Raw genomic sequence first — 27,531 nt, 5'->3', positions numbered from 1 at the left:
AGGTGAGGTATACAGACAGACAGCTCTACTGAGAGGTGAGGTATACAGACAGACAGCTCTACTGAGAGGTGAGGTATAAAGACAGACAGCTCTACTGAGAGGTGAGGTATACAGACAGACAGCTCTACTGAGAGGTGAGGTATAAGGTTTAAAAATGGTTTTCTGAGTAGGGGCTGTAAAGACTGTCTAATTCCAGTCACAGACAGACAGCTCTACTGAGGGGTGAGGTATACAGACAGACAGCTCTACTGAGAGGTGAGGTATACAGACAGACAGCTCTACTGAGAGGTGAGGTATAAGGTTTAAAAATGGTTTTCTGAGTAGGGGCTGTAAAGACTGTCTAATTCCAGTCACAGACAGACAGCTCTACTGAGGGGTGAGGTATACAGACAGACAGCTCTACTGAGAGGTGAGGTATACAGACAGACAGCTCTACTGAGAGGTGAGGTATAAGGTTTAAAATGGTTTTCTGAGTAGGGGCTGTAAAGACTGTCTAATTCCAGTCACAGACAGACAGCCCTACTGAGGGGTGAGGTTTACAGACAGACAGCTCTACTGAGAGGTGAGGTATACAGACAGACAGCTCTACTGAGGGGTGAGGTATACAGACAGACAGCTCTACTGAGAGGTGAGGTATACAGACAGACAGCTCTACTGAGAGGTGAGGTATACAGACAGACAGCTCTACTGAGAGGTGAGGTATACAGACAGACAGCTCTACTGAGAGGTGAGGTATACAGACAGACAGCTCTACTGAGAGGTGAGGTATACAGACAGACAGCTCTACTGAGAGGTGAGGTATACAGACAGACAGCTCTACTGAGAGGTGAGGTATACAGACAGACAGCTCTACTGAGAGGTGAGGTATACAGACAGCTCTACTGAGAGGTGAGGTATACAGACAGACAGCTCTACTGAGAGGTGAGGTATACAGACAGACAGCTCTACTGAGAGGTGAGGTATACAGACAGACAGCTCTACTGAGAGGTGAGTAATACAGACAGACAGCTCTACTGAGAGGTGAGGTATACAGACAGACAGCTCTACTGAGAGGTGAGGTATACAGACAGACAGCTCTACTGAGAGGTGAGGTATACAGACAGACAGCTCTACTGAGAGGTGAGGTATACAGACAGACAGCTCTACTGAGAGGTGAGTAATACAGACAGACAGCTCTACTGAGAGGTGAGGTATACAGACAGACAGCTCTACTGAGAGGTGAGGTATACAGACAGACAGCTCTACTGAGAGGTGAGTAATACAGACAGACAGCTCTACTGAGAGGTGAGGTATACAGACAGACAGCTCTACTGAGAGGTGAGTAATACAGACAGACAGCTCTACTGAGAGGTGAGGTATACAGACAGACAGCTCTACTGAGAGGTGAGTAATACAGACAGACAGCTCTACTGAGAGGTGAGGTATAAGGTTTAAAAATGGTTTCCTGAGTAGGGGCAGTGTAGTGTGTGTGTCTACAGCCCTCTGCTGTAGATATGCTGACCTCCAAAGCCCTTCTGTAAACTATAGTAACTCTATCCTCCTCCTCATTTCAAACCGCCCATGTCCTGCAGAACACTGATGAATCGGCAATACAGCTAACAAGGGTGTGTGTGTGTGTGTGTGGGGGGGTGTGTGTGTGTGTGTGTGTGTGTGTTTGCAGCATATCTCTGTGCGTATGTGTGTGTGTGTGTGTGTGTGTATGTGTGTGTGTGAGTGTGTGTGTGTATGTGTGTGTGTGTGTGTGTGTGTGTGTGTGTGTGTGTGTGTGTGTGTGTGTGTGTTCTGTCAATTGAATCAAAAATAATCACAGCACCTCCACCGATGCATCCTCGATCTGATAAAGAGGGTGTTTGTTTCAAACTCTGATTTCATATTTCCCCTCTATCTTTTTCCCTCCCTGTCTCCCTGTATCTCTCTCTCTCTCTCGCTCTCTCTCTCTCTCTCTCTCTCTCTCTCTCTCTCCTTTTATCTTTTTCCCTCCCTGTCTCCCTGTATCTCTCTCTCTCTCTCTCTCTCTCTCTCTCTCTCTCTCTCTCTCTCTCTCTCTCTCTCTCTCTCTCTCCTTTTATCTTTCTCCCTCCCTGTCTCCCTGTATCTCCCTCCCTCCCTCCCTCCCTGTATCTCTCTCTCTCTCTCCCCTCCCTCTCTCTCTCTCTTTCTCTCTCTCTCTCTCTCTCTCTCTCTCTCTCTCTCTCTCTCTCTCTCTCTGTAAATCTGACCTGTTCACTCTCCAGTGCCTTTTCAATGACTCTCCAGATGATTGGTAATAAGATGCATGTGCTCTGCTTCCCTGGAGGTTACTGTAGTCATTAAAACAGTCTTAACTCTGCAGACTTTTTCCATCTCCTTTCATTTCTTCCTTATTTCTCTGACTGTTACAACTGAAAAGTACAAATCCAATCGATTTTGATTTGAATTAAATAATGAAATGTTCTACTGCCTGTTTAAATCCTGGATATTCATATGAAAGTTACTGGTAAAAATGACATATTTTTTTTTATTCCAATTGAAGCACTTGGCAGATGTTTTCCTGCAGGGGCTCATTACAGATCATGTATACCTGCAGTTATACACCCGACTGCAGCTTCTGACTGACACATTGATTGATTTTGTCTTGACAGGTGCGGACTGCTGCAGGTGGGAGACAGACTCCTGTCCATCAACGGAATCCCCACGGAGGACGGAACACTGGAGGAAGCGAATCAGCTTCTCCGAGATGCGGCTCTGACCAATAAGGTGGAGGTGGAGGTGGAGTTTGACGTCGCAGGTTGGTCACTGGGGCTTAGGCCTCTCATTAGGCTATAAATACCAGCATGTGAAAGTAATGAATTCATAGAAAATGTTGAAAAAGCTAGCTAGACTAACAGTCACAGGTTTGTTTTAGTAAAGTGTCCCTAAAGGACAAAGTAGTGCACTACTATGTCCCTATAGGCCCTGGTCTAAAGTAGTGCACTACTATGTCCCTATCGGGCCTGGTCTAAAGTTGTGCACTACTATGTCCCTATAGGCCCTGGTCTAAAGTAGTGCACTACTATGTCCCTATAGGCCCTGGTCTAAAGTAGTGCACTACTTTGTCCCTATAGGTCCTGGTCTAAAGTAGTGCACTACTATGTCCCTATAGGTCCTGGTCTAAAGTAGTGCACTACTTTGTCCCTATAGGTCCTGGTCTAAAGTAGTGCACTACTATGTCCCTATAGGCCCTGGTCTAAAGTAGTGCACTACTATGTCCCTATAGGCCCTGGTCTAAAGTAGTGCACTACTTTGTCCCTATAGGTCCTGGTCTAAAGTAGTGCACTACTATGTCCCTATCGGTCCTGGTCTAAAGTAGTGCACTACTTTGTCCCTATAGGTCCTGGTCTAAAGTTGTGCACTACTATGTCCCTATAGGCCCTGGTCTAAAGTAGTGCACTACTATGTCCCTATAGGCCCTGGTCTAAAGTAGTGCACTACTTTGTCCCTATAGGTCCTGGTCTAAAGTAGTGCACTACTATGTCCCTATAGGTCCTGGTCTAAAGTAGTGCACTACTTTGTCCCTATAGGTCCTGGTCTAAAGTAGTGGACTACTATGTCCCTATAGGCCCTGGTCTAAAGTAGTGCACTACTTTGTCCCTATAGGTCCTGGTCTAAAGTAGTGCACTACTATGTCCCTATCGGTCCTGGTCTAAAGTAGTGCACTACTTTGTCCCTATAGGTCCTGGTCTAAAGTAGTGCACTACTTTGTCCCTATAGGTCCTGGTCTAAAGTAGTGCACTACTTTGTCCCTATAGGTCCTGGTCTAAAGTAGTGCACTACTTTGTCCCTATAGGTCCTGGTCTAAAGTAGTGCACTACTTTGTCCCTATAGGTCCTGGTCTAAAGTAGTGCACTACTATGTCCCTATAGGTCCTGGTCTAAAGTAGTGCACTACTTTGTCCCTATAGGTCCTGGTCTAAAGTAGTGCACTACTATGTCCCTATAGGTCCTGGTCTAAAGTAGTGCACTACTATGTCCCTATAGGTCCTGGTCTAAAGTAGTGCACTACTTTGTCCCTATAGGTCCTGGTCTAAAGTAGTGCACTACTTTGTCCCTATAGGTCCTGGTCTAAAGTAGTGCACTACTTTGTCCCTATAGGTCCTGGTCTAAAGTAGTGCACTGCATTTTTTAAATTGTATTTAATTTCACCTTTATTTAACCAGGTAGGCCAGTTGAGAACACCTTTATTTAAACCAGGTAGGCTAGTTGAGAACACCTTTATTTAACCAGGTAGGCCAGTTGAGAACACCTTTATTTAACCAGGTAGGCCAGTTGAGAACACCTTTATTTAAACCAGGTAGGCTAGTTGAGAACACCTTTATTTAACCAGGTAGGCTAGTTGATAACACCTTTATTTAACCAGGTAGGCTAGTTGATAACACCTTTATTTAAACCAGGTAGGCCAGTTGAGAACACCTTTATTTAACCAGGTAGGCTAGTTGAGAACACCTTTATTTAACCAGGTAGGCTAGTTGAGAACAAGTTCTCATTTACAACTGCGACCTGGCCAAGATAAAGCAAAGCAGTTCGATACATACAACAACACAGAGTTAGTTATACATGGAATAAACAAACATACAGTCAACAATACAGTAGAAAACAAAGTCTATATACAGTTAGTGCAAATGTGGTAGGATAAGGGAGGTTAGGCAATAAATAGACCATGGTGGCGAAGTAATTACAATTTAGCAATTAAACACTGAAATGGTAGATGTGCAGAATAGGAATGTGCAAGTTGAGATACTGGGGTGCAAAGGAGCAAGATAAATGAATAAATACAGTCTGGGGATGAGGTAGATTGGATGGGCTATTTACAGATGGGCTATGTGCAGGTGCAGTGATCTGTGAGCTGCTCTGACAGCTGGTGCTTACATAGGCAATTGGGTGCCATTTGGGACTCAGACTAGACTATTATCTCCTGTAAATAACTTCCTGTAATGCCAGTTATGATGTGTGTTGTGTTGTGGTGTGTTGTAGAGTCTGTTGTGCCCAGTAGTGGAACGTTCCATGTTAAACTACCTAAGAAGAGAGGGGTGGAGCTGGGCATCACCATCAGTGGTAAGGCTTAGTACACACACACACACACACACACACACACACACACACACACACACACAGGCAGACACACACACACACACACACATGCAGGCAAACACACATACACGTGTACACACACACACACGCAGGTACACACACACACGCGGGCAGACACACACACACACACACACACACACGCAGACACACACATATTATCACACATGCAAGCACACACGCATATATACACACACACACACTTGTATTAAATAACGGTTAAATAAAGATTAGATAAAAAATAACCATACACACTTCCTGTACCATCATGTCTTAATGATCTATCATGGACAGTCAGGATAAACTATTTATCCTGTTTCTCAAGGACGTGGGTTTATTTTATCACTAGACCACCCAGTGTTACTCCGTGGTTGCATCTTAAGTTACACCCTATTGCTTATATAGTGCACTACTTTTGTTCAGGGCCCATCGCCTTCTGTAGGAAATAGGGTGTAATTTGGAACGAAGCCCCCACTAATCCTCTTCACTCTCCCTGTGCCTGCAGAAGACTGACTGCCTTGGGAACGTACCCAGCTGCTACAGCTCTGTTTATGCACAAGCAGCTATCTGAAGGGTTGTTGACTTTATTAAAAGGGCATGAAGTATCACTCTTCTGATCTATTCCCTGGGTGTTCTCCTCGCTGCCTCTTAAACAAAAATAGCAGCAATGGGATTTTTTTCTCCTCCTCCCCTTTAAGTCTTCTTCTCCCTTTAAGTCTTCTCCTCCCCTTTAAGTATTCTCCTCTCCTTTAAGTCTTCTCCTCTCCTTTAAGTCTTCTGCTCCCCTTTAAGTATTCACCTCCCCTTTAAGTCTTCACCTCCCCTTTAAGTCTTCTTCTCCCTTTAAGTCTCCTCCTCCCCTTTAAGTCTTCTGCTCCCCTTTAAGTATTCACCTCCCCTTTAAGTCTTCACCTCCCCTTTAAGTCTTCACCTCCCCTTTAAGTCTTCTTCTCCCTTTAAGTCTTCTCCTCCCCTTTAAGTCTTCTGCTCCCCTTTAAGTATTCACCTCCCCTTTAAGTCTTCTCCTCCCCTTTAAGTCTGCTCCTCCCCTTTAAGTCTTCTTCTCCCTTTAAGTATTCTCCTCTCCTTTAAGTCTTCTACTCTCCTTTAAGTCTTCTGCTCCCCTTTAAGTATTCACCTCCCCTTTAAGTCTTCTCCTCCCCTTTAATTCCTCTCCTTTAAGTCTTCTCCTCCCCTTTAAGTCTCCTCCTCCCCTTTAAGTCTTCTTCTCCCATTTAAGTCTCCTCCTCCCCTTTAAGTATTCTTTTCCCCTCTAAGTCTGCTCCTCCCCTTTAAGTATTCTCCTCCCCTTTAAGTCTTCTCCTCCCCTTTAAGTCTTCTCCTCCCCTTTAAGTATTCTCCTCCCCTTTAAGTGCTCTCCTCCCCTTTAAGTCTTCTTCTCCCTTTAAGTCTTCTGCTCCCCTTTAAGTCTCCTCCTCCCTTTAAGTTTCCTCCTCCCCTTTTAGTCTTATTCGCCCCTTTAAGTCTTCTCATCCCCTTTAAGTCCTCTCCTCTCCTTTAAGTCTTCTCCTCCCCTTTAAGTATTCTCCTCTCCTTTAAGTCTTCTCCTCCCCTTTAAGTCTTCTCCTCCCCTTTAAGTCTTCTCCTCCCCTTTAAGGTTCAATGAAATAAAAATGAATAAAGGTTAAATAAAATAAAATAAATAATGGGATAGTTCGGAAAAAAAAGACAAATAATCCAAAAGTATCTCAAAATGATTGTGAATTTTAAGAAAGTCACTTATAGATGATTTTAACAGATCCCCAAACAATTCTGATATCGGTCCCATGACTTGAATGGTATTTGTGCCACACATGCTAAAAATTAGCATGTGGAAACAGTGTCAGGGAAACTAAACCAAAGCATGAATTGTTGTCATACCTTGACCATAGACTGCTTACAGGGTAAGGAAACCAATGTGTCCAAAAGTCTTCAGTCTTCAGGTCTGTCTTCAGTAGCGGAACCCCACAAGGGTCTCCACGTTGTACATGGGAGAGTTTCTTCTGGAACATCACCAATAGCCAGCTGTTGATCTGCCTTTTTGTTCACTTCAATCTCAGTTTTTCTTTTGTCAACAAAATAGCATAAATATTTTTTGGACAACATATAATATTATATATATATGTATACTCATATGTTGTCCAAAAAATATTTATGCTATTTTATGCTATACTGTATATATATATATATATATATATATATATATATATATATACACACAGACACACACCGTTGGCAAATACATTTCAACTTAGTTTTTCACTATTCCTGACATTTAATCCTAATAAAAATTATCTGTCTTAGGTCAGTTAGGATCACCACTTTATTTTAAGAATGTGAAATGTCAGAATAATAGTAGAGAGAATGATTTATTTCAACTTCTATTTCTTTCATCACATTCCCAGAGGGTCAGAAGTTTACATACACTCAATTAGTATTTGGTAGCATTGCTTGGGTCAAACGTTTCGGGTAGCTGTCCACAAGCTTCCCACAATAAGTTGGGTGAATTTTGGCCCATTCCTCCTGACAGAGCTGGTGTAACTGTAGGCCTCCTTGCTCACACACACTTTTTTAGTTCTGCCCACAAATATTCTATGGGATTGAGGTCAGGGCTTTGTGATGGCCACTCCAATACCTTGACTTTGTTGTCCTTGAGCCAATTTGCCACAACTTTGGAAGTATGCTTGGGGTCATTGTCCATTTGGAAGATCCATTTGTGACCAAGCTTTAACTTCCAGACTGATGTCTTGAGATGTTGCTTCAATATATCCACATAATTTTCCGCCCTCATGATGCCATCTATTTTGTGAAGTGCACCAGTCCCTCCTGCAGCAAAGCACCCCCACAACATGATGCTGCCACCCCTGTGCTTCACAGTTGGGACGGTGTTCTGTGGCTTGCAAGCTTCCCCTTTTTTCCTCCAAACATAACGACGGTCATTATGGGCAAACAGTTCTATTTTTGTTTCATCAGACCAGAGGACATTTCTCCAAAAGTACAATCTTTGTCCCCATGTGCAGTTGCAAACCGTAGTCTGTCTTTTTTATGGTGGTTTTGGAGCAGTGGCTTTTCAGGTTACGTCGATATAGGACTCGTTTAACTGTGAATATAGATAATTTTGTACCTGTTTCCTCCAGCATCTTCACAATGTCCTTTGCTGTTGTTCTGGGATTGATTTGTACTTTTCGCACCAAAGTACGTTCATCTCTAGGAGACAGAACACGTCTCCTTCCTGAGTGGTATGACGGCTGCGTGGGTCCATGGTGTTTATACTTGCATACTATTGTTTGTACAGATGAACGTGGTACCTTCAGGCGTTTGGAAATTGCTCCCAAGGGTGAACCAGACTTGAACAAGACATTTGTGGAGTGGTTGAAAAAGGAGTTTTAATGACTCCAACATAACTGTATGTAAACTTCCGACTTCAACTGTACATATGTTACAACACACACACACACACACACACACACACACACACACACACACACACACACACACACACACACACACACACACACACACACACAGAGAGAAAGAACCAACATTTGATAAAACTATGTGCATCAGTAACTAACATTAGCTGACCTCTCTCCTCCTCATCCTCTCTTCTCCTGTCCCTCACAGCCAGTAAGAAATCTGGAGAGCCGTTAATCATCTCAGACATTAAGAAAGGCAGCATGGCTCACAGGTACAGTATGATACAGGAAAATGGGTGGCTTCAGGCCACAGACAGGTACAGTATGGATGGGTTCAGGCCAGAGATGAATGACTTGGGTTAAATTGTTCGAGAGAGAGACAGTAATGTAGTCCTCCTACAGAGAGAGACAGTAATGTAGTCCTCCTACAGAGAGAGACAGTAATGTAGTCCTCCCACAGAGAGAGACAGTAATGTAGTCCTCCCACAGAGAGAGACAGTAATGTAGTCCTCCCACAGAGAGAGACAGTAATGTAGTCCTCCCACAGAGAGAGACAGTAATGTAGTCCTCCTATAGAGAGAGACAGTAATGTAGTCCTACAGAGAGAGACAGTAATGTAGTCCTCCCACAGAGAGAGACAGTAATGTAGTCCTCCCACAGAGAGAGACAGTAATGTAGTCCTCCTACAGAGAGAGACAGTAATGTAGTCCTACAGAGAGAGACAGTAATGTAGTCCTCCCACAGAGAGAGACAGTAATGTAGTCCTCCCACAGAGAGAGACAGTAATGTAGTCCTCCTACAGAGAGAGACAGTAATGTAGTCCTACAGAGAGAGACAGTAATGTAGTCCTCCCACAGAGAGAGACAGTAATGTAGTCCTCCTATAGAGAGAGACAGTAATGTAGTCCTCCCACAGAGAGAGACAGTAATGTAGTCCTCCTACAGAGAGAGACAGTAATGTAGTCCTACAGAGAGAGACAGTAATGTAGTCCTCCCACAGAGAGAGACAGTAATGTAGTCCTCCTATAGAGAGAGACAGTAATGTAGTCCTACAGAGAGAGACAGTAATGTAGTCCTCCCACAGAGAGAGACATTAATGTAGTCCTCCCACAGAGAGAGACAGTAATGTAGTCCTCCTACAGAGAGAGAGAGACAGTAATGTAGTCCTCCCACAGAGAGAGACATTAATGTAGTCCTCCCACAGAGAGAGACAGTAATGTAGTCCTCCCACAGAGAGAGACATTAATGTAGTCCTCCCACAGAGAGAGACAGTAATGTAGTCCTCCTACAGAGAGAGACAGTAATGTAGTCCTCCTACAGAGAGAGACAGTAATGTAGTCCTCCTACAGAGAGAGAGAGACAGTAATGTAGTCCTCCCACAGAGAGAGACATTAATGTAGTCCTCCTACAGAGAGAGACAGTAATGTAGTCCTCCTACAGAGAGAGACAGTAATGTAGTCCTCCCACAGAGAGAGACAGTAATGTAGTCCTCCTACAGAGAGAGACAGTAATGTAGTCCTCCCACAGAGAGACAGTAATGTAGTCCTCCTACAGAGAGAGACAGTAATGTAGTCCTCCTACAGATAGACATTTCCCACTAAATCACTAATGATAGAGTTACCTGTTTCTTCCTCTCTCTCTCTCTCTCTCTCTCTCTCTCTCTCTCTCTCTCTCTCTCTCTCTCTCTCTCTACCTCTTTCTATCCCTCTCTCTCTCTACCCCTCTCTCTCTCTTTCCCTGCCCCTCCCTCTCTCTACATCTCTATTTCTCTCTCTCTCTCTCTCTCTCTCTACACCCTCCATCTCATCCTCTCGCTACTCCATTCCCCTCTCTCTACCTCCTCTCTCTCTCTTTCCCTGCCCCTCCCTCTCTCTCTCTCTCTCTCTCTCTCTCTCTCTCTCTCTCTCTCTCTCTCTCTACACCCTCCATCTCATCCTCTCTCTACCTCCTCTCTCTCTTTACCCAGGACTGGTACCTTGGAGCCTGGGGACAAGCTCCTGGCCATAGACAACATCAGACTGGAGAGCTGTTCTATGGAAGACGCCTGTCAGATCCTAGAACAGGCCGAGGACCTGGTTAAACTCAAGATCCGTAAGGACGAAGACAACTCTGGTGAGCCTGTTTCGGTGCCTGGCTGGGAGACAGTTAGGAAGAAGGATATGAAATATGTCAAACTCCTGCACAATGTTTCAACCAGAAGATCAAATCGAAGTTCATTGGTGGCAGACACAGTTTCGCAGATGTTACAGTGAGTGCAGAGAAAGGTTTATATTAATGGCTCCTAACAATGCAGTAACATTTCAATCAACATTTCAATCACACAAATCATTGTTTTTGATACTGATCAATTAAATTAGCTTATTGATCAATGAAGCAATAGGCATGATCATTGGAGAACTAAGGCAGTGATTAGTTAAACAAGCCCAAAAAAATAAACCAACACGAAGGCAACATTATGCCTTATGTACAATATGAACATGAGTTACAGTACCAGGCTCCACCACAGGGTGGCAGTATTGTCTGAAAATATCCACAACCGTTTGTTCTCCCCGTCTGACACAATCACGATGTAACAATTATCACCCACCAGTATTCTAGTGTTTTAGACCCACCAATAGCTAGCTATACATGATGAATAGTAGTAACCTGTTATATAGTTCATGCTCTCTACCAAATATCAGATGCAGCTCTAGCTCCAGCTGTAGCTGAAGATATCTTTTATCTTCCTCTCCTCGCCTCGCTTCGCCTTTCCCCTCTCCTCTCCTTTCCTCTCCTCTCCCCTCTCCTCTCCTCGCATCGCCTCTCCCCTCTCCTCCCCTCTCCTCTCCTCTCCTTTCCTCTCCTCTCCCCTCTCCTCTCCTCGCATCGCCTCTCCCCTCTCCTCTCCTCTCCTCTCCTCTCCTCTCCTCTCCTCTCCTCTCTCCTCGCCTCTCCTCTCTCCTCGCCTCTCCTCTCCTCTCCTCTTCTCCCCTCTCTCCTCGCCTCGCCTCTCCTCCCCTCTCCTCCTCTCCTCTCCTCTCCTCTCCTCTCCTCGCCTCGCCTCGCCTCTCCTCGCCTCTCGTCGCCTCTCCTCTCCTCTTCTCCCCTCTCTCCTCTCCTCGCCTCGCCTCTCCTCCCCTCTCCTCTCCTCTCCTCTTCTCCCCTCTCTCCTCTCCTCTCCTCTCCCCTCTCCTCTCCTCTCCTCTCCGCCTCTCCTCTCTCCTCTCCTCTCCTCGCATCTCCTCTCTCCTCTCCTCTCCTCTCCTCTCCTCTCCTCTCCTCTCCTCTCCCCTCTCCTCTCCTCTCCTCTCTCCTCTCCTCTCCTCTCCTCTCCCCTCTCCTCTCCTCTCCTCTCTCCTCGCCTCGCCTCTCTCCTCGCATCTCCTCTCTCCTCTCCTCTCCTCTTCTCCCCTCTCTCCTCTCCTCTCCTCTCCTCTCCTCTCCTCTCCTCTCCTCTCCCCTCTCCTCTCCTCTCCTCTCATCTCCGCCTCTCCTCTCTCCTCTCCTCTCCTCTCCCCTCTCCTCTCCTCTCCTCTCTCCTCTCCTCTCCTCTCTCCTCGCATCTCCTCTCTCCTCTCCTCTCCTCTTCTCCCCTCTCTCCTCTCCTCTCCTCTCCTCTCCTCTCCTCTCCTCTCCTCTCCTCTCTCCTCTCCTCGCATCTCCTCTCTCCTCTCCTCTCCCCTCTCCTCTCCTCTCATCTCCGCCTCTCCTCTCTCCTCTCCTCTCCTCTCCCCTCTCCTCTCCTCTCCTCTCTCCTCGCCTCGCCTCTCTCCTCGCATCTCCTCTCTCCTCTCCTCTCCTCTTCTCCCCTCTCTCCTCTCCTCTCCTCTCCTCTCCTCTCCTCTCCTCTCTTCCAAACCTTTTCTCTCCCTTCTTCAGTGGTGGGATCTGAGGACATGTCTCACACATGACCGACACTATATATACACACAAAAGTATATGGACACCACTTTAAATGAGTGGATTTGCCTATTTCAGCCACACCCGTTGCTGATGGGGAGTATAAAATCAAGGACACAGCCATGCAATCTCCATAGACAAACAATGGCAGTAGAATGACCTTACTGAAGGGCTCAGTGACTTTCAACGTGGCACCGTCGTAGGATGCCACCTTTCCAACAAGTCAGTTTGTCACATTTCTGTCCTGCTAGAGCTGCCCCGGTCAACTGTAAGTGCTGTTATTGTGAAATGGAAACGTCTAGGAGCAACAACGGCTCAGCCACGAAGTGGTAGGCCACACAATTTCACAGAACGGGATTGCCGAGTGCTGAAGCGTGTAGTGCGTAAAAATCTTCTGTCCTTGGCAACTCTCACTACCGACTTCCAAACAGCTTCTGGAAGTAACGTCAGCACAAGAACTGTTCGTCGGGAGCTTCATGAAATGGGTTTCCATGGCTGAGCAGCTGCACATAAGCCTAAGATAACCATGCACAATGCCAAGCGTCATCTGGAGTGGTGTAACGCTCACCGCCACTGGACTCTGTAGCAATGGAAACACGTTCTCTGGAGTGATGAGTCACGCTTCACCATCTGGCAGTCCGACAGACAAATCTGGGTTTGGCAGATGCCAGGAGAACACTACCTGCCCCAATGCATAGTACCAACTGTAAAGTTTGGTGAAGGAGGAATAATGGCATGGGGCTGTTTTTCATGGTTTGGACTAGGCCCCTTAGTTCCAGTGAAGGGAAATCTTAATGCTACAGCAGACAATGACATTCTAGACAATTCTGTGCTTCCAACTTTGTGGCCACAGTTTGGGGGAGGCCCTTTCCATTTTCAGTATGATAATGCCCCCCGTGCACAAAGCGAGGTCCATACAGAAATGGTTTGTCGAGATCGGTGTGGACTGAACAGATCCCTGACCTCAACCCCATCTAACACCTTTGGGATGAATTGGCACGCCGACTGTGAGCCAGGCCTAATTGCCCAACATCAGTGCCCGACCTCACTAATGCTCTTGTGACTGAATGGAAGCAAGTCACTGCAGCAATGTTCCAACATCTAGTGGAAAACATTTTCCAGAAGAGTGGAGGCTGTTATAGCAGCAATGTTCCTACATCTAGTGGAAAGCCTTCCCAGAGGAATGGAGGCTGTTATAGCAGCAATGTTCCAACATCTAGTGGAAAGCCTTCCCAGAGGAATGGAGGCTGTTATAGCAGCAATGTTCCAACATCTAGTGGAAAGCCTTCCTAGAAGAGTGGAGGCTGTTATAGCAGCAATGTTCCAACATCTAGTGGAAAGCCTTCCTAGAAGAGTGGAGGCTGTTATAGCAGCAATGTTCCAACATCTAGTGGAAAGCCTTCCCAGAGGAATGGAGGCTGTTATAGCAGCAATGTTCCAACATCTAGTGGAAAGCCTTCCTAGAAGAGTGGAGGCCGTTATAGCAGCAATGTCCAACATCTAGTGGAAAGCCTTCCTAGAAGAGTGGAGGCTGTTATAGCAGCAATGTCCAACATCTAGTGGAAAGCCTTCCTAGAAGAGTGGAGGCTGTTATAGCAGCAATGTTCCAACATCTAGTGGAAAGCCTTCCTAGAAGAGTGGAGGCTGTTATAGCAGCAATGTCCAACATCTAGTGGAAAACATTTTCCAGAAGAGTGGAGGCTGTTATAGCAGCAAAGGGGAGACCATCACAGTCAATGTTAATTCCTCTATGCATGTATCTTAGGGAAAGTGAATATAATTTCTCATCCTTCAGTCATTTTTCAAGTTGAATGCCAGTGCATTGTGGATGTTTGAGATGTTTAGGGAACTGAATTATTATCCATGTTGCTTTAAGGTTTAGTTATGTTATGCCCTGAAGACATACCTTCCTTCCTCTGTCTCTCTCTTTCTCTAATGGTCCCCCCCCCCCTCCCACCCTCTCTCTCTCCCTCCCCCCTTCTAGATGAACAGGAGACGTCTGGTTTAATCATCTACACGGTAGAGCTGAAGAGATATGGAGGCCCGCTGGGGATCACCATCTCAGGCACAGAGGAGCCCTTTGACCCCATCGTCATCTCTGGCCTCACCAAGCGGGGCCTGGCTGAAAGGTGAGACTGGAACCTGGCTGCCCTGGCCAATGTTTTTTTTTCCAGGGCCCCTGACTGTGGGGTTAGAGCCAACCTGTCCTAGCCCTTCTGTATCTCCTTCCCCTACCCTTCCGGCCAAGAGGAGGCTGGTTCAGAGGCGAGACAAAAGAGGGACAGGGGATATGGGGAAAGGGGAAAGGGAGAAGGGCAGGGAACAAGAGAACAGAGTGAATGTCATCGTTATTTTTGGCCTCACGAAGAAGGGCCTGGCTGAGACCCACTAGTTCCAGACAGGTACTCTAGACCCAGGGACCCAGGCATCTGGCCTACCCCACAAAGGCCCCTGACCGTGGGGCTAGAGCCAACCCGTCTATCCTTGTCGGCCCTGGTACTCTTCACACCTTTTTCTCCAAAGTATTTTCAGAAAAGGGTCGAGTAGGGAGGATGTGAGGAGAGCCTGTGTCGGTAAGGGCAGGAGGGGGCACTAGCCCCACGTTCAGGGGCCCTCTCCCCCTCTCTCTCTCTCCTCTCTCTCCCTCTCCCCCTCTCTCTCTCTCTCTCTCTCCTCTCTCTCCCTCTGCCTCTCGCTCTCGCTTCTCTCTCTCCTCTCTTGCCCTCTCTCTCTCCACTCTACCCCTCTAACTCTCCTGTCTCCCCCCTCTCCCCCTCTGTCTCTCCAATCTCTCTCCTCTCTTCCTCTCTCTCTCTCTCTCTCTCTCTCTCTCGCTCTCTCTCTCTCTCTCTCTCTCAATCTCTCTCCCTTTCTCTCTCTCCTCTGGCCCCCTCTCTCTCCTCTCTCCCCCTCTCTCTGTGCCCAATCGCTCTTCTCTCACCCCTCTCTCTCCCCTCTCCCCCTCTCTCTCTGCCCAATCTCTCTCCACTCTACCCCTCTAACTCTCCTGTCTCCCCCCTCTCCCCCTCTGTCTCTCCAATCTCTCTCAATCTCTCTCCCTCTCTCTCTCTCCTCTGGCCCCCTCTCTCCCCTCTCTCCCCCTCTCTCTGTGCCCAATCTCTCTTCTCTCTCCCCTCTCTCTCCCCTCTCCCTCTGCCCAATCTCTCTCCACTCTACCCCTCTAACCCTCCTGTCTCCCCCCTCTCCCCCTCTGTCTCTCCAATCTCCTTCAATCTCTCCCCCTCTCTCTCTCTCCTCTGGCCCCCTCTCTCTCCCCTCTCCCCCCCTCTCTCTGCCCAATCTCTCTCCTCTCTCCCCCTCTCTCTCTCCAATCTCTCTCCCCATCTCTCTCTGCCCAATCTTTCTCCCATCTCTCTCCTCTCTCCCCCTCTCTCTCTGCCCAGTCTCTCTCTCTCTCTCCCCCTTTCTCTTTCTCTCCCCCATCTCTCTCCTCTCTCCCCCTCTCACTCTGCCTAATGTTTCTCCTCTCTCCCCCTCTCACTCTGCCTAATGTTTCTCCTCTCTCCCCTCTCTCTCTGCCCAATCTCTCCTATCTCCCCCTCTCTCCCCCCTCTCCCCCTCTAATCAATAAGGGGCTTTGCATTCTATGGAAAATAGAATGCATAGAGTGTGGTCCCTCATCAATCAACACACAATACCCCATAATGACAAAGCAAAAACTGTTTTAATTTTTATTTTATATAAAATGTACATAAGTATTCAGACCTTTTACTCAGTACTTTGTTGAAGCACCTTGTGCAACGATTACAGCCTCGTGTCTTCTTGGGTATGATGCTACAAGTTTGTCACACCTGTATTTGGGGAGTTTCTCCCATTCTTCTCTGCAGATCCTCTCAAGCTCTGTCAGGTTGGATGGGGAGTGTTGCTGCACAGCTATTTTCAGATCTCTCCAGAGATGTTCGATCGGGTTCAAGTCCGGGCTCTGGCTGGGACACTCAAGGACATTCAGAGACTTGTCAAGAAGCCACTCCTGCGTTGTCCTGGCTGTGTGCTTAGGGTCGTTGTTCTGTTGGAAGGTGAACCTTCGCCCCAGTCTGAGGTCCTGAGTGCTCTGGAGCAGGTTTTCATCATGGATCTCTCGGTACTTTTCACCGTTTATCTTTTCCTCGATCCTGACTATTCTCCCAGTCCCTGAACTCCAATCAACTTGTAGAAACATCTCAAGGATGATCAATGGAAACAGGATGCACCTGAGTTCAATTTCGAGTCTCATAGCAAAGGGTCTGAATACTTATGTAAATAAGGTATTTATTTATTTTAAATATAAATTTGCAAAAATGTCTAAAAACCTGTTTTAGCTTTGTCATTATGGGTATTGTGTGTAGATTAGAAACAAATGTAACAAATATAAATTAATCAATTTTAGAATAAGTCTGTGATGTAACAAAATGTGGAAATAGGGAAGGGGTCTGAATACTTTCGGGAATTCACTGTTGTTGCCTTGGTAACCAAACAAACAGTCTAGCTAGTTTAGCTAACCAAACCCCTTAGACCCTTAGCCGTAGTAAATTGACCATGTACCACACCTCTTCTTCTAATTTATTAACTAAACCTTCTATTTGAAAGCTTTGCTTGATTGAGTTTCTCTGGTGCAATGGAACTGATAGAATAGTCCCAAAAGTGCAAACCCCACCCATCATTGCTTTCCAGACAGGATCAATCAAACACTGAAAAGTATTTGAGATCATTTTGGTAGGCTGTAGTATTTGTTTTAATTCCTATGATATCAAAATGTGACTTTTTAGTTAACTTTAAAGGGGCTTAAATCAATTTTTTGGAATGTTAAATTAATCATATATACCCATTGATTCTTTAAGAATATATATACCTTATAAATACCTCATGAGCTCAGTTCAACTGTCGTACCCCATCAGAACCCAAAAATATAAGCTTGATTTTCTCCAGTGTCTGTAAACAAAGTCAATGCAAACAAACACTATTACTTCTAAACATTCTATCATGTTGATCTCCTGGATGGTGGGCCCATTGCATCCATTGCTCTGTCTATGCATTTTAGAGTGGTTGTATTTCTCCAGCTCCACCACTCGGATGTTTACCACAGCAAGTGGCCGGGGTAACACTTTGTTGTTGTTTCAGACCAATTGGGTTCACCTGTTATGCATTTCTACTGCTGTTATATAAATATCTCGTGTTTTTAAACATGTTCTATGTGTTGGCTGGGTTAAGCAGGAATCATGGAAAATCTAAATTAGCTTAAATTTAGATTTTCTCTCTCATCTATCTCTTATGTTTATCTTATAATGACACATCTTATTTCTCAGCCATTATTATATTCCATGGAGTACTGGCATATTACTGCCGTCAGGTGTAAACGGGGCCTGTCGTCTTTCTCTGTAGGACCGGAGCGATCCATGTGGGAGACCGTATTCTGGCTATCAACAGTGTCAGTCTGAAGGGCAAGCCGCTCAGCGAGGCCATTCACCTGCTACAGATGGCCGGGGAGACGGTCACACTCAAGATCAAGAAACAGGTCGACAGTATGTGTTCAGAAAATCAATCAATCAAGTTTCAAATCAAATCAATCAAATATTTTACAGTTACCCGGGCCTAGACCCCAAAGAGAAAGCAGAAAGAGTGCAGTAACCACAACATGGGACTGAAGAAACAGATGTACTGTATGTGTTGTAGAGTTGTCAATATGTTTCTGTCTTCCTTAGGTGTCAGTCTGCACCTACCCAACTCAGGCGTATGTTTCCCTTTCCCAAGGATATCAGGGGAGCCGCTAGAGGACAGACATCTGAGACATAACCAGCCATTTGTAGTTTGACATTTAAACATACTAACAACTAGATGAAACCAGGCAGGCTGTGTGAGTTTGCTACAGAGTTTGGCTGGTAGCTTCCCTCTGATGCTGTACTGCTGCTCTGGGATCTCTACCTCCTCTGTCCAGGCTTCAGCTCAGATACATACTGCTTGTTGTCTTAGAGAATCCTATAACAGGTTTAAGAGGTTTATGTGGTTCTAAGGTTTTCCTCCCCATAAAACCAGCAAAACATCATTATGTACAACAAAAGGTTGTCACGCCTTGACCTTAGAGATCCTTTTAATTCTCTATTTGGTAGGTCATGGTGTGACTACGGTGGGCAATCTATGTTTTCTATTTCTTTATTGGCCTGGTATGGTTCCCAATCAGCAGCAGCTCTCTATCGTTGTCTCTGATTGGGGATGATACTTAGGCAGCCTTTTTCCACCTGTATGTTGTGGGATCTTGTTTTTGGTGGTGTGCTGTTTAGCCCTACTAGACGTTACGTTTCGTTTTGTGTTTGTTGTTTTTTCGGTGTTCATTTAATAAATTAAAATGTACGCCTACCTTGGTCCGATCCTGCCAACGACGGTCGTAACAGAAGATCCCACCACAAACGGACCAAGCAGCGTGGCCAGGAGGAGCAGGGATCCTGGGCACGGGAGACAAGGGAGTGGAGGACTTCCTGGACGTGGGAGGAGATCATGGCAGGAGACAAGAGCCTGCCATGGAAGCAGACAGAGGCAGCAAGGGAGGAACAACGACGACCCTGGGGTTCGCGACCACGACGGAAGCCCGAGAGGCAGCCCCAAAAATCTTTTGGGGTGGGGCACACGGGGTGGTTGGTGGAACCAGGGTTGGTACCAGAGCCAACTCCCCGTACTCACCGTGGGGAGCGTGTGACCACCATGTTTTGCAGTGATACGCACTGTGTCTCCAGTGCGCATCCACAGCCCGGTGCGTTCTGTGCCAGCTCCCCGCACTTGCCGTGCGAAAGTGGGCATCTGTCCAGGACGGGTGGTGCCAGCTCAGCGTGCCTGGTCTCCAGTACGCCTCCTCAGTCCAGGAGATCCTGCGCCGGCTCTACGCGCTGTATCTCCGGTGTGCCTTCACATCCCAGTGCGTCCTGTGCCAGCTCCCCGCACTTTCCGCGCGAAGGTGGTCCTTTGTCCAGGACGCGTTGTGCCAGCTCTACACTCCAGACCACCAGTGCACCTCCACGGCCCAGTATATCCTGCGCCGGCCATACATACTGTGTCTCCAGTGCGCCTTCACAGACCAGTGCGTCCTGTGCCAGCTCCATGCACCCAGCCTCCAGTGCGTGTCTCCAGCCTGGTACGTCCTGTGCTTTCTCCACGCACGAAGCCTCCAGTGATGATCCATGGCACGAAGCCTCCAGTGATGATCCATGGCACAAAGCCTCCAGTGATGATCCATGGCCCGAAGCCTCCAGTGATGATCCATGGCCCAGAGCCTCCAGTGATGATCCATGGCCCGGAGCCTCCAGTGATGATCCATGGCCCGGAGCCTCCAGTGATGATCCATGGCCCGGAGCCTCCAGTGATGATCCATGGCCCGGAGCCTCCAGTGATGATCCATGGCCCGAAGCCTCCAGTGATGATCCATGGCCCGGAGCCTCCAGTGATGATCCATGGCCCGGAGCCTCCAGTGATGATCCATGGCCCGGAGCCTCCAGTGATGATCCATGGCCCGGAGCCTCCAGTGATGATCCATGGCCCGGAGCCTCCAGTGATGATCCATGGCCCGGAGCCTCCAGTGATGATCCATGGCCCGAAGCCTCCAGTGATGATCCATGGCCCGGAGCCTCCAGTGATGATCCATGGCCCGGAGCCTCCAGTGATGATCCATGGCCCGAAGCCTCCAGTGATGATCCATGGATCGGAGTCTCCAGTGGCGGTTCCCAGTCCGGAGCCTTCTGAGGCGATCCACGGTCAGGAGTCCCCGACGACGATCTACGGTCCGGAGTCCCCGACGACGATCTACGGTCCGGAGTCCCCGACGACGATCTACGGTCCGGAGTCCCCGACGATGATCCCCGCACCAGAGGCGCCACCGTAGTTGGCGGAGCCACGAGCGGAGCAGGGTACTGCGTATTTGAGATCAATAATGTACTGTGTATTTAGATTCATAATGTACTGTGTATTTGAGATCAATGTACTGTGTATTTGAGATCAATAATGTACTGTGTATTTGAAACTCATAATGTACTGTGTATTTGAGATCAATAATGTACTGTGTATTTGAAACTCATAATGTACTGTGTATTTGAAACTCATAATGTACTGTGTATTTGAGATCAAAATGTACTGTGTATTTGAGTACATAATGTACTGTGTATTTGACATATACATATTTGACCCAGGTTTGATATTTTCCTCCCACCCTTCGACGTCTTGTATGAGAACATAGTTTGCTACTTATCAGAGTCCCAAATCGCACCCTATTCCCTACATAGTACTCTACTTTAGACCCTATTCCCTACACTTTAGACCAGAGCCCTATAGAACCCTATTCCCTACATAGTGCACTACTTTAGACCAGAACCCTATTCCCTACATAGTGCACCACTTTAGACCAGAGCCCTATGGCACCCTATTCCCTACATAGTGCACTACTTTAGACCCTATTCCCTACATCATACACTATTTTAGACCAGAGCCATATGGCACCCTATTCCCTACATAGTGCACTACTTTAGACCCCATTCCCTACATAGTACACTACTTTAGGCCAGAGACCTATGGCACCCTATTCCCTACATAGCACACTCCTGTTAAACATAGGCCATGTGCCCCGACAACACGCAGAGACCCTGAACAGATGCTCCTCTACTTCCTCCTTATAGTGGCAGACGAGAAGAAGAAGGATGGAGAGATGGAGAATGATTTGAGTGACACGGAGGACGTGTCGGACATGACAGACTCTCAGAAGACCAACAAGCTGTCAGAGATCTACTCCACCACCATACCCAGTGTGGACTCTACCATGGAGTCCTGGGACGGATCCGGCATCGACGCGGGCTACGGAAGCCAAGGTAAAGACTAGTGGTAGACATGGTGGGACCAGGGTTAGGGTTGTGGTTAGAGTTAATGATAGGTCTATGCTTGGTGTATCACCATGTCCTGGGACGTCTCCAGCATCGATGCTGGCTAAGACATCCAAGGTTTGACACCACAGAGCAGCATAGACTCCATGTTGTTATAGTTGATATAATCTATGGTTCTATAGTTGATATAATCTATGGTTCTATAATTGATATATCTATGGTTCTATAGTTGATATTGTCTATGGTTCTATAGTTGATATTGTCTATGGTTCTATAGTTGATATAATCTTTGGTTCTATAGTTGATATAATCTATGGTTCTATCGTTGATATAATCTATGGTTCTATCGTTGATATAATCTATGGTTCTATAGTTGATATAATCTATGGTTCTATAGTTGATATAATCTATGGTTCTATAGTTGATATAATCTATGGTTCTATAGTTGATATAATCTATGGTTCTATAGTTGATATGTCTATGGTGTTATAGTTGATATGTCTATGGTTCTATAGTTGATATAATCTATGGTTCTATAGTTGATATAATCTATGGTTCTATAGTTGATATAATCTATGGTTCTACAGTTGATATAATCTATGGTTCTATAGTTGATGTAATCTATGGTTATTTAGTTCATGTAATCTATGGTTCTATAGTTGATATGTCTATGGTTCTATAGTTGATATATCTATGGTGATATAGTTTATGTGTCCTTATCCAACACTTTGTCATGGTTCTTCCAGCCCAATAGGTTTGTACACAAGTGATTGTAATGGACGTGTCACTCGAAATGATCATTTTTATTCTACCTTTTTATTCTACCTAACCCCCTTTCTCCCTCACTTCCCACCCTCACCTCCACCAACACCCCTTCCGCAGGTCCCTACAACCCCCAGGCAGCAGGCATCGCCCTGCACCCCCATGAGTGGAGGAGTGCCAGGCAGAGGACCAGCCCCCCACCCCCGGGCCGCCGTAGTAACAACTACCCTTTCAGTGACGGGGGCTTCAGTGAAGACGACTGGGACAAACCGTCAGGGTAAGACTCACTGTGGAGACCTCATGCCAAACATCTCACCCCTCTTTGTATACTGTCTCATTGTGGAGACCTCATGCCAAACATCTCACCCCTCCTTGTATACTGTCTCACTGTGGAGACCTCATGCAAAACATCTCACCCCTCCTTGTATACTGTCTCACTGTGGAGACCTCATGCCAAACGTCTCACCCCTCCTTGTATACTGTCTCACTGTGGAGACCTCATGCCAAACATCTCACCCCTCCTTGTATACTGTCTCACTGTGGAGACCTCATGCCAAACATCTCACCCCTCCTTGTATACTGTCTCACTGTGGAGACCTCATGCCAAACGTCTCACCCCTCCTTGTATACTGTCTCACTGTGGAGACCTCATGCCAAACATCTCACCCCTCCTTGTATACTGTCTCACTTGTGGAGACCTCATGCCAAACATCTCACCCCTCCTTGTATACTGTCTAACTGTCGAGACCTCATGCAAAACATCGCACCCCTCGTTGTATACTGTCTCACTGTGGAGACCTCATGCCAAACGTCTCACCCCTCCTTGTATACTGTCTCACTGTGGAGACCTCATGCCAAACATCTCACCCCTCCTTGTATACTCTCTCACTGTGGAGACCTCATGCCAAACGTCTCACCCCTCCTTGTATACTGTCTCACTTCTGGAGACCACCTGCACGGTGTAAATTTTTGGACACCCCTCAAGCCTCATGCCAAACGTCTCACCCCTCCTTGTATACTGTCTCACTGTGGAGACCTCATGCCAAACGTCTCACCCCTCCTTGTATACTGTCTCACTGTGGAGACCTCATGCCAAACATCTCACCCCTCCTTGTATACTCTCTCACTGTGGAGACCTCATGCCAAACGTCTCACCCCTCCTTGTATACTGTCTCACTTCTGGAGACCACCTGCACGGTGTACATTTTTGGACACCCCTCAAGCCTCATGCCAAACGTCTCACCCCTCCTTGTATACTGTCTCACTGTGGAGACCTCATGCCAAACGTCTCACCCCTCTTTGTATACTGTCTCACTGTTGAGACCTCATGCCAAACGTCTCACCCCTCCTTGTATACTGTCTCACTGTGGAGACCTCATGCCAAACGTCTCACCCCTCCTTGTATACTGTCTCACTGTGGAGACCACCTGCACGGTGTACATTTTAGGAGCCTCATGCCAAACGTCTCACCCCTCCTTGTATACTGTCTCACTGTGAACACTGTAGAGGGTGCAGGACCTGTAGGTGCTATGTGCTGTACGTCTCATATAAGCCTTCAGAGTAACACTCACTGAGGAGAGAGGCCACATAGAAGAGAGAGGGCTTTACAGGTTGCTACTACGGTTGCAAAAAAATCCTCTGTGCGTTTCCCCCGAACATTCCCAGGTTTTCCAGACATCCTGGTTAGAAGAATGCTGGAATCAGGAGGAAAATCTGGAAATAAATCTGGAATATGCCAACCGGGATTTCTAGAAAACCTCGGAATTCTAGTAAAATTGCCGGAAGTTTTGCAGGTTGTAACAATGGCAGGTACTAGAACAGTTATAACAATGACAGGTACTTGAACAGTTAGAACAATGGCAGGTACTTGAACAGTTACAACAATGGCAGGTACTAGAACAGTTATAACAATGACAGGTACTTGAACAGTTATAACAATGGCAGGTACTTGAACAGTTATAACAATGACAGGTACTTGAACAGTTAGAACAATGGCAGGTACTTGAACAGTTACAACAATGGCAGGTACTAGAACAGTTATAACAATGACAGGTACTTGAACAGTTAGAACAATGGCAGGTACTTGAACAGTTACAACAATGGCAGGTACTTGAACAGTTAGAACAATGGCAGGTACTTGAATAGTTAGAACAATGGCAGGTACTTGAACAGTTACAACAATGGCAGGTACTTGAACAGTTACAACAATGGCAGGTACTTGAACAGTTAGAACAATGGCAGGTACTTGAATAGTTACAACAATGTCAGGTACTTGAACAGTTACAACAATGGCAGGTACTTGAACAGTTAACAATGGCAGGTACTTGAACAGTTACAACAATGGCAGGTACTTGAACAGTTACAACAATGGCAGGTACTTGAACAGTTAGAACAATGACAGGTACTTGAACAGTTACAACAATGACAGGTACTTGAACAGTTACAACAAAGGCAGGTACTTGAACAGTTACAACAATGGCAGGTACTTGAACAGTTAGAACAATGGCAGGTACTTGAACAGTTACAACAATGGCAGGTACTTGAACAGTTACAACAATGGCAGGTACTTGAACAGCTACAACAATGACAGGTAATTGAACAGTTACAACAATGACAGGTACTTGAACAGTTAGAACAATGACAGGTACTTGAACAGTTAGAACAATTCCAGGTACTTGAACAGTTAGAACAATGACAGGTACTTGAACAGTTAGAAGAATGGCAGGTACTTGAACAGTTAGAACAATGGCAGGTACTTGAACAGTTAGAACAATGACAGGTACTTGAACAGTTAGAACAATGGCAGGTACTTGAATAGTTACAACAATGGCAGGTACTTGAACAGTTACAACAATGGCAGGTACTTGAACAGTTAACAATGGCAGGTACTTGAACAGTTACAACAATGGCAGGTACTTGAACAGTTACAACAATGGCAGGTACTTGAACAGTTAGAACAATGACAGGTACTTGAACAGTTACAACAATGACAGGTACTTGAACAGTTACAACAAAGGCAGGTACTTGAACAGTTACAACAATGGCAGGTACTTGAACAGTTACAACAATGGCAGGTACTTGAACAGTTAGAACAATGACAGGTACTTGAACAGTTACAACAATGACAGGTACTTGAACAGTTACAACAAAGGCAGGTACTTGAACAGTTACAACAATGGCAGGTACTTGAACAGTTAGAACAATGACAGGTACTTGAACAGTTAGAACAATGGCAGGTACTTGAACAGTTAGAACAATGACAGGTACTTGAACAGTTAGAACAATGACAGGCACCATAACAGTATCCGGTCTTTGTAGGTTGCTACAATGGGAACCTCATGATCATACCGAAACTTTGCAGGTTGCAACAACTGAACTATTATTTTTTATAATTTATAGACAGGGGTTTGTGCTGTGCAACCCTCGTGACAGCACAGCTGGGTTCACAGCTTTTAAACTCTAACGAAGGCAGCTTGCTGTCGAAATGGTGGTATTTATGAAATGTAGAACTATTGTTTCTGATAGTGTGCAGCTTTTCTTTTCACACAGCAATGGGTTCACACAGCAATGGGTTCACACAGCAATGGGTTCACACAGCAATGGGTTCACACAGCAATGGGTTCACACAGCAAGGGGTTCACACAGCAATGGGTTCACACAGCAAGGGGTTCACACAGCAATGGGTTCACACAGCAAGGGGTTCACACAGCAATGGGTTCACACAGCAAGGGGTTCACACAGCAAAGGGGTTCACACAGCAAGGGGTTCACACAGCAATGGGTTCACACAGCAATGGGTTCACACAGCAAGGGGTTCACACAGCAATGGGTTCACACAGCAATGAGTTCACACAGCAATGGGTTCACACAGCAAGGGGTTCACACAGCAATGGGTTCACACAGCAATGGGTTCACACAGCAATGGGTTCACACAGCAAGGGGTTCACACAGCAATGGGTTCACACAGCAATGGGTTCACACAGCAAGGGGTTCACACAGCAATGGGTTCACACAGCAATGGGTTCACACAGCAATGGGTTCACACAGCAATGGGTTCACACAGCAAGGGGTTCACACAGCAAGGGGTTCACACAGCAATGGGTTCACACAGCAATGGGTTCACACAGCAAGGGGTTCACACAGCAATGGGTTCACACAGCAAAGGGGTTCACACAGCAATGGGTTCACACAGCAATGGGTTCACACAGCAAAGGGGTTCACACAGCAATGGGTTCACACAGCAATGGGTTCACACAGCAATGGGTTCACACAGCAATGGGTTCACACAGCAAGGGGTTCACACAGCAAAGGGTTCACATAGCAATGGGTTCACACAGCAATGGGTTCACACAGCAATGGGTTCACACAGCAATGGGTTCACACAGCAATGGGTTCACACAGCAATGGGTTCACACAGCAATGGGTTCACACAGCAAGGGGTTCACACAGCAAGGGGTTCACACAGCAATGGGTTCACACAGCAAGGGGTTCACACAGCAATGGGTTCACACAGCAATGGGTTCACACAGCAATGGGTTCACACAGCAAGGGGTTCACACAGCAATGGGTTCACACAGCAAGGGGTTCACACAGCAAGGGGTTCACACAGCAATGGGTTCACACAGCAATGGGTTCACACAGCAATGGGTTCACACAGCAAGGGGTTCACACAGCAAGGGGTTCACACAGCAATGGGTTCACACAGCAATTGGTTCACACAGCAATGGGTTCACACAGCAATGGGTTCACACAGCAATGGGTTCACACAGCAATGGGTTCACACAGCAAAGGGTTCACACAGCAAAGGGTTCACACAGCAATGGGTTCACACAGCAATGGGTTCACACAGCAATGGGTTCACACAGCAATGGGTTCACACAGCAAAGGGTTCACACAGCAAAGGGTTCACACAGCAATGGGTTCACACAGCAATGGGTTCACACAGCAATGGGTTCACACAGCAATGGGTTCACACAGCAATGGGTTCACACAGCAAGGGGTTCACACAGCAATGGGTTCACACAGCAAGGGGTTCACACAGCAATGGGTTCACACAGCAATGGGTTCACACAGCAATGGGTTCACACAGCAAGGGGTTCACACAGCAAGGGGTTCACACAGCAATGGGTTCACACAGCAAAGGGGTTCACACAGCAATGGGTTCACACAGCAATGGGTTCACACAGCAAGGGGTTCACACAGCAATGGGTTCACACAGCAATGGGTTCACACAGCAAAGGGTTCACAGAGCCACAAAAGGGCATGTCTGTTTTTTTGCCTCTAGCTGTGTGAGCTCAGAGCCGCTTGTGATGACATCATCACTAAACATCTTGAGTGATTCATGAGTCAGGAACTGTAACTGCCATCCCATGTTACGTTAAATAGAATGTCATCATCCTCCAATGATCACTGAGCGATGGAGGCTTCAACAAAGATGTCTGTCACTCACCTTCAGGGAGAAATCACATGCAAACTCGCATTTTACAGACTTGTAATGTAAGATAGCCTACTATTCATACTGT

General features: G+C 46.5%; 2 protein-coding genes across 2 annotated transcripts in view; both read left to right on the top strand.

The window, feature by feature from the left end:
• Nucleotides 1-27,531, top strand: part of LOC110494809 (glutamate receptor-interacting protein 2-like) — a 182,387-nt gene that overhangs the window by 125,591 nt on the left and 29,265 nt on the right. Inside the window, exons 13-20 of the mRNA XM_036948442.2 lie at nucleotides 2,622-2,767; nucleotides 4,989-5,069; nucleotides 8,727-8,790; nucleotides 10,484-10,629; nucleotides 14,381-14,525; nucleotides 17,776-17,915; nucleotides 21,048-21,236; nucleotides 22,131-22,287. Of these exons, the coding sequence (XP_036804337.2) occupies nucleotides 2,622-2,767; nucleotides 4,989-5,069; nucleotides 8,727-8,790; nucleotides 10,484-10,629; nucleotides 14,381-14,525; nucleotides 17,776-17,915; nucleotides 21,048-21,236; nucleotides 22,131-22,287 (1,068 nt within the window). The remainder of the gene's footprint in view (nucleotides 1-2,621; nucleotides 2,768-4,988; nucleotides 5,070-8,726; nucleotides 8,791-10,483; nucleotides 10,630-14,380; nucleotides 14,526-17,775; nucleotides 17,916-21,047; nucleotides 21,237-22,130; nucleotides 22,288-27,531) is intronic.
• LOC149976495 (uncharacterized) lies at nucleotides 18,150-20,796 on the top strand. Its single transcript, XM_090206489.1, has one exon. The coding sequence runs from the start codon at nucleotides 19,556-19,558 to the stop codon at nucleotides 20,258-20,260; it is 705 nt and encodes a 234-aa protein (XP_090062615.1). The 5' UTR covers nucleotides 18,150-19,555; the 3' UTR covers nucleotides 20,261-20,796.

Source organism: Oncorhynchus mykiss, chromosome 17 (genome assembly GCF_057628025.1).
Source record: "Oncorhynchus mykiss isolate SJ-2025 chromosome 17, ASM5762802v1, whole genome shotgun sequence".
In the NCBI taxonomy this organism is placed as follows: Eukaryota; Metazoa; Chordata; class Actinopteri; order Salmoniformes; family Salmonidae; genus Oncorhynchus; species Oncorhynchus mykiss.
Note: the sequence above shows the minus strand (reverse complement) of the source record. Positions and strands in the feature narration are given on the sequence as shown.

Bases quoted from the DNA above. Each gene is read 5' to 3' on its own strand.
- LOC149976495 (XM_090206489.1), top strand. From the start codon at position 19,556: ATGATCCATGGCACGAAGCCTCCAGTGATGATCCATGGCACAAAGCCT.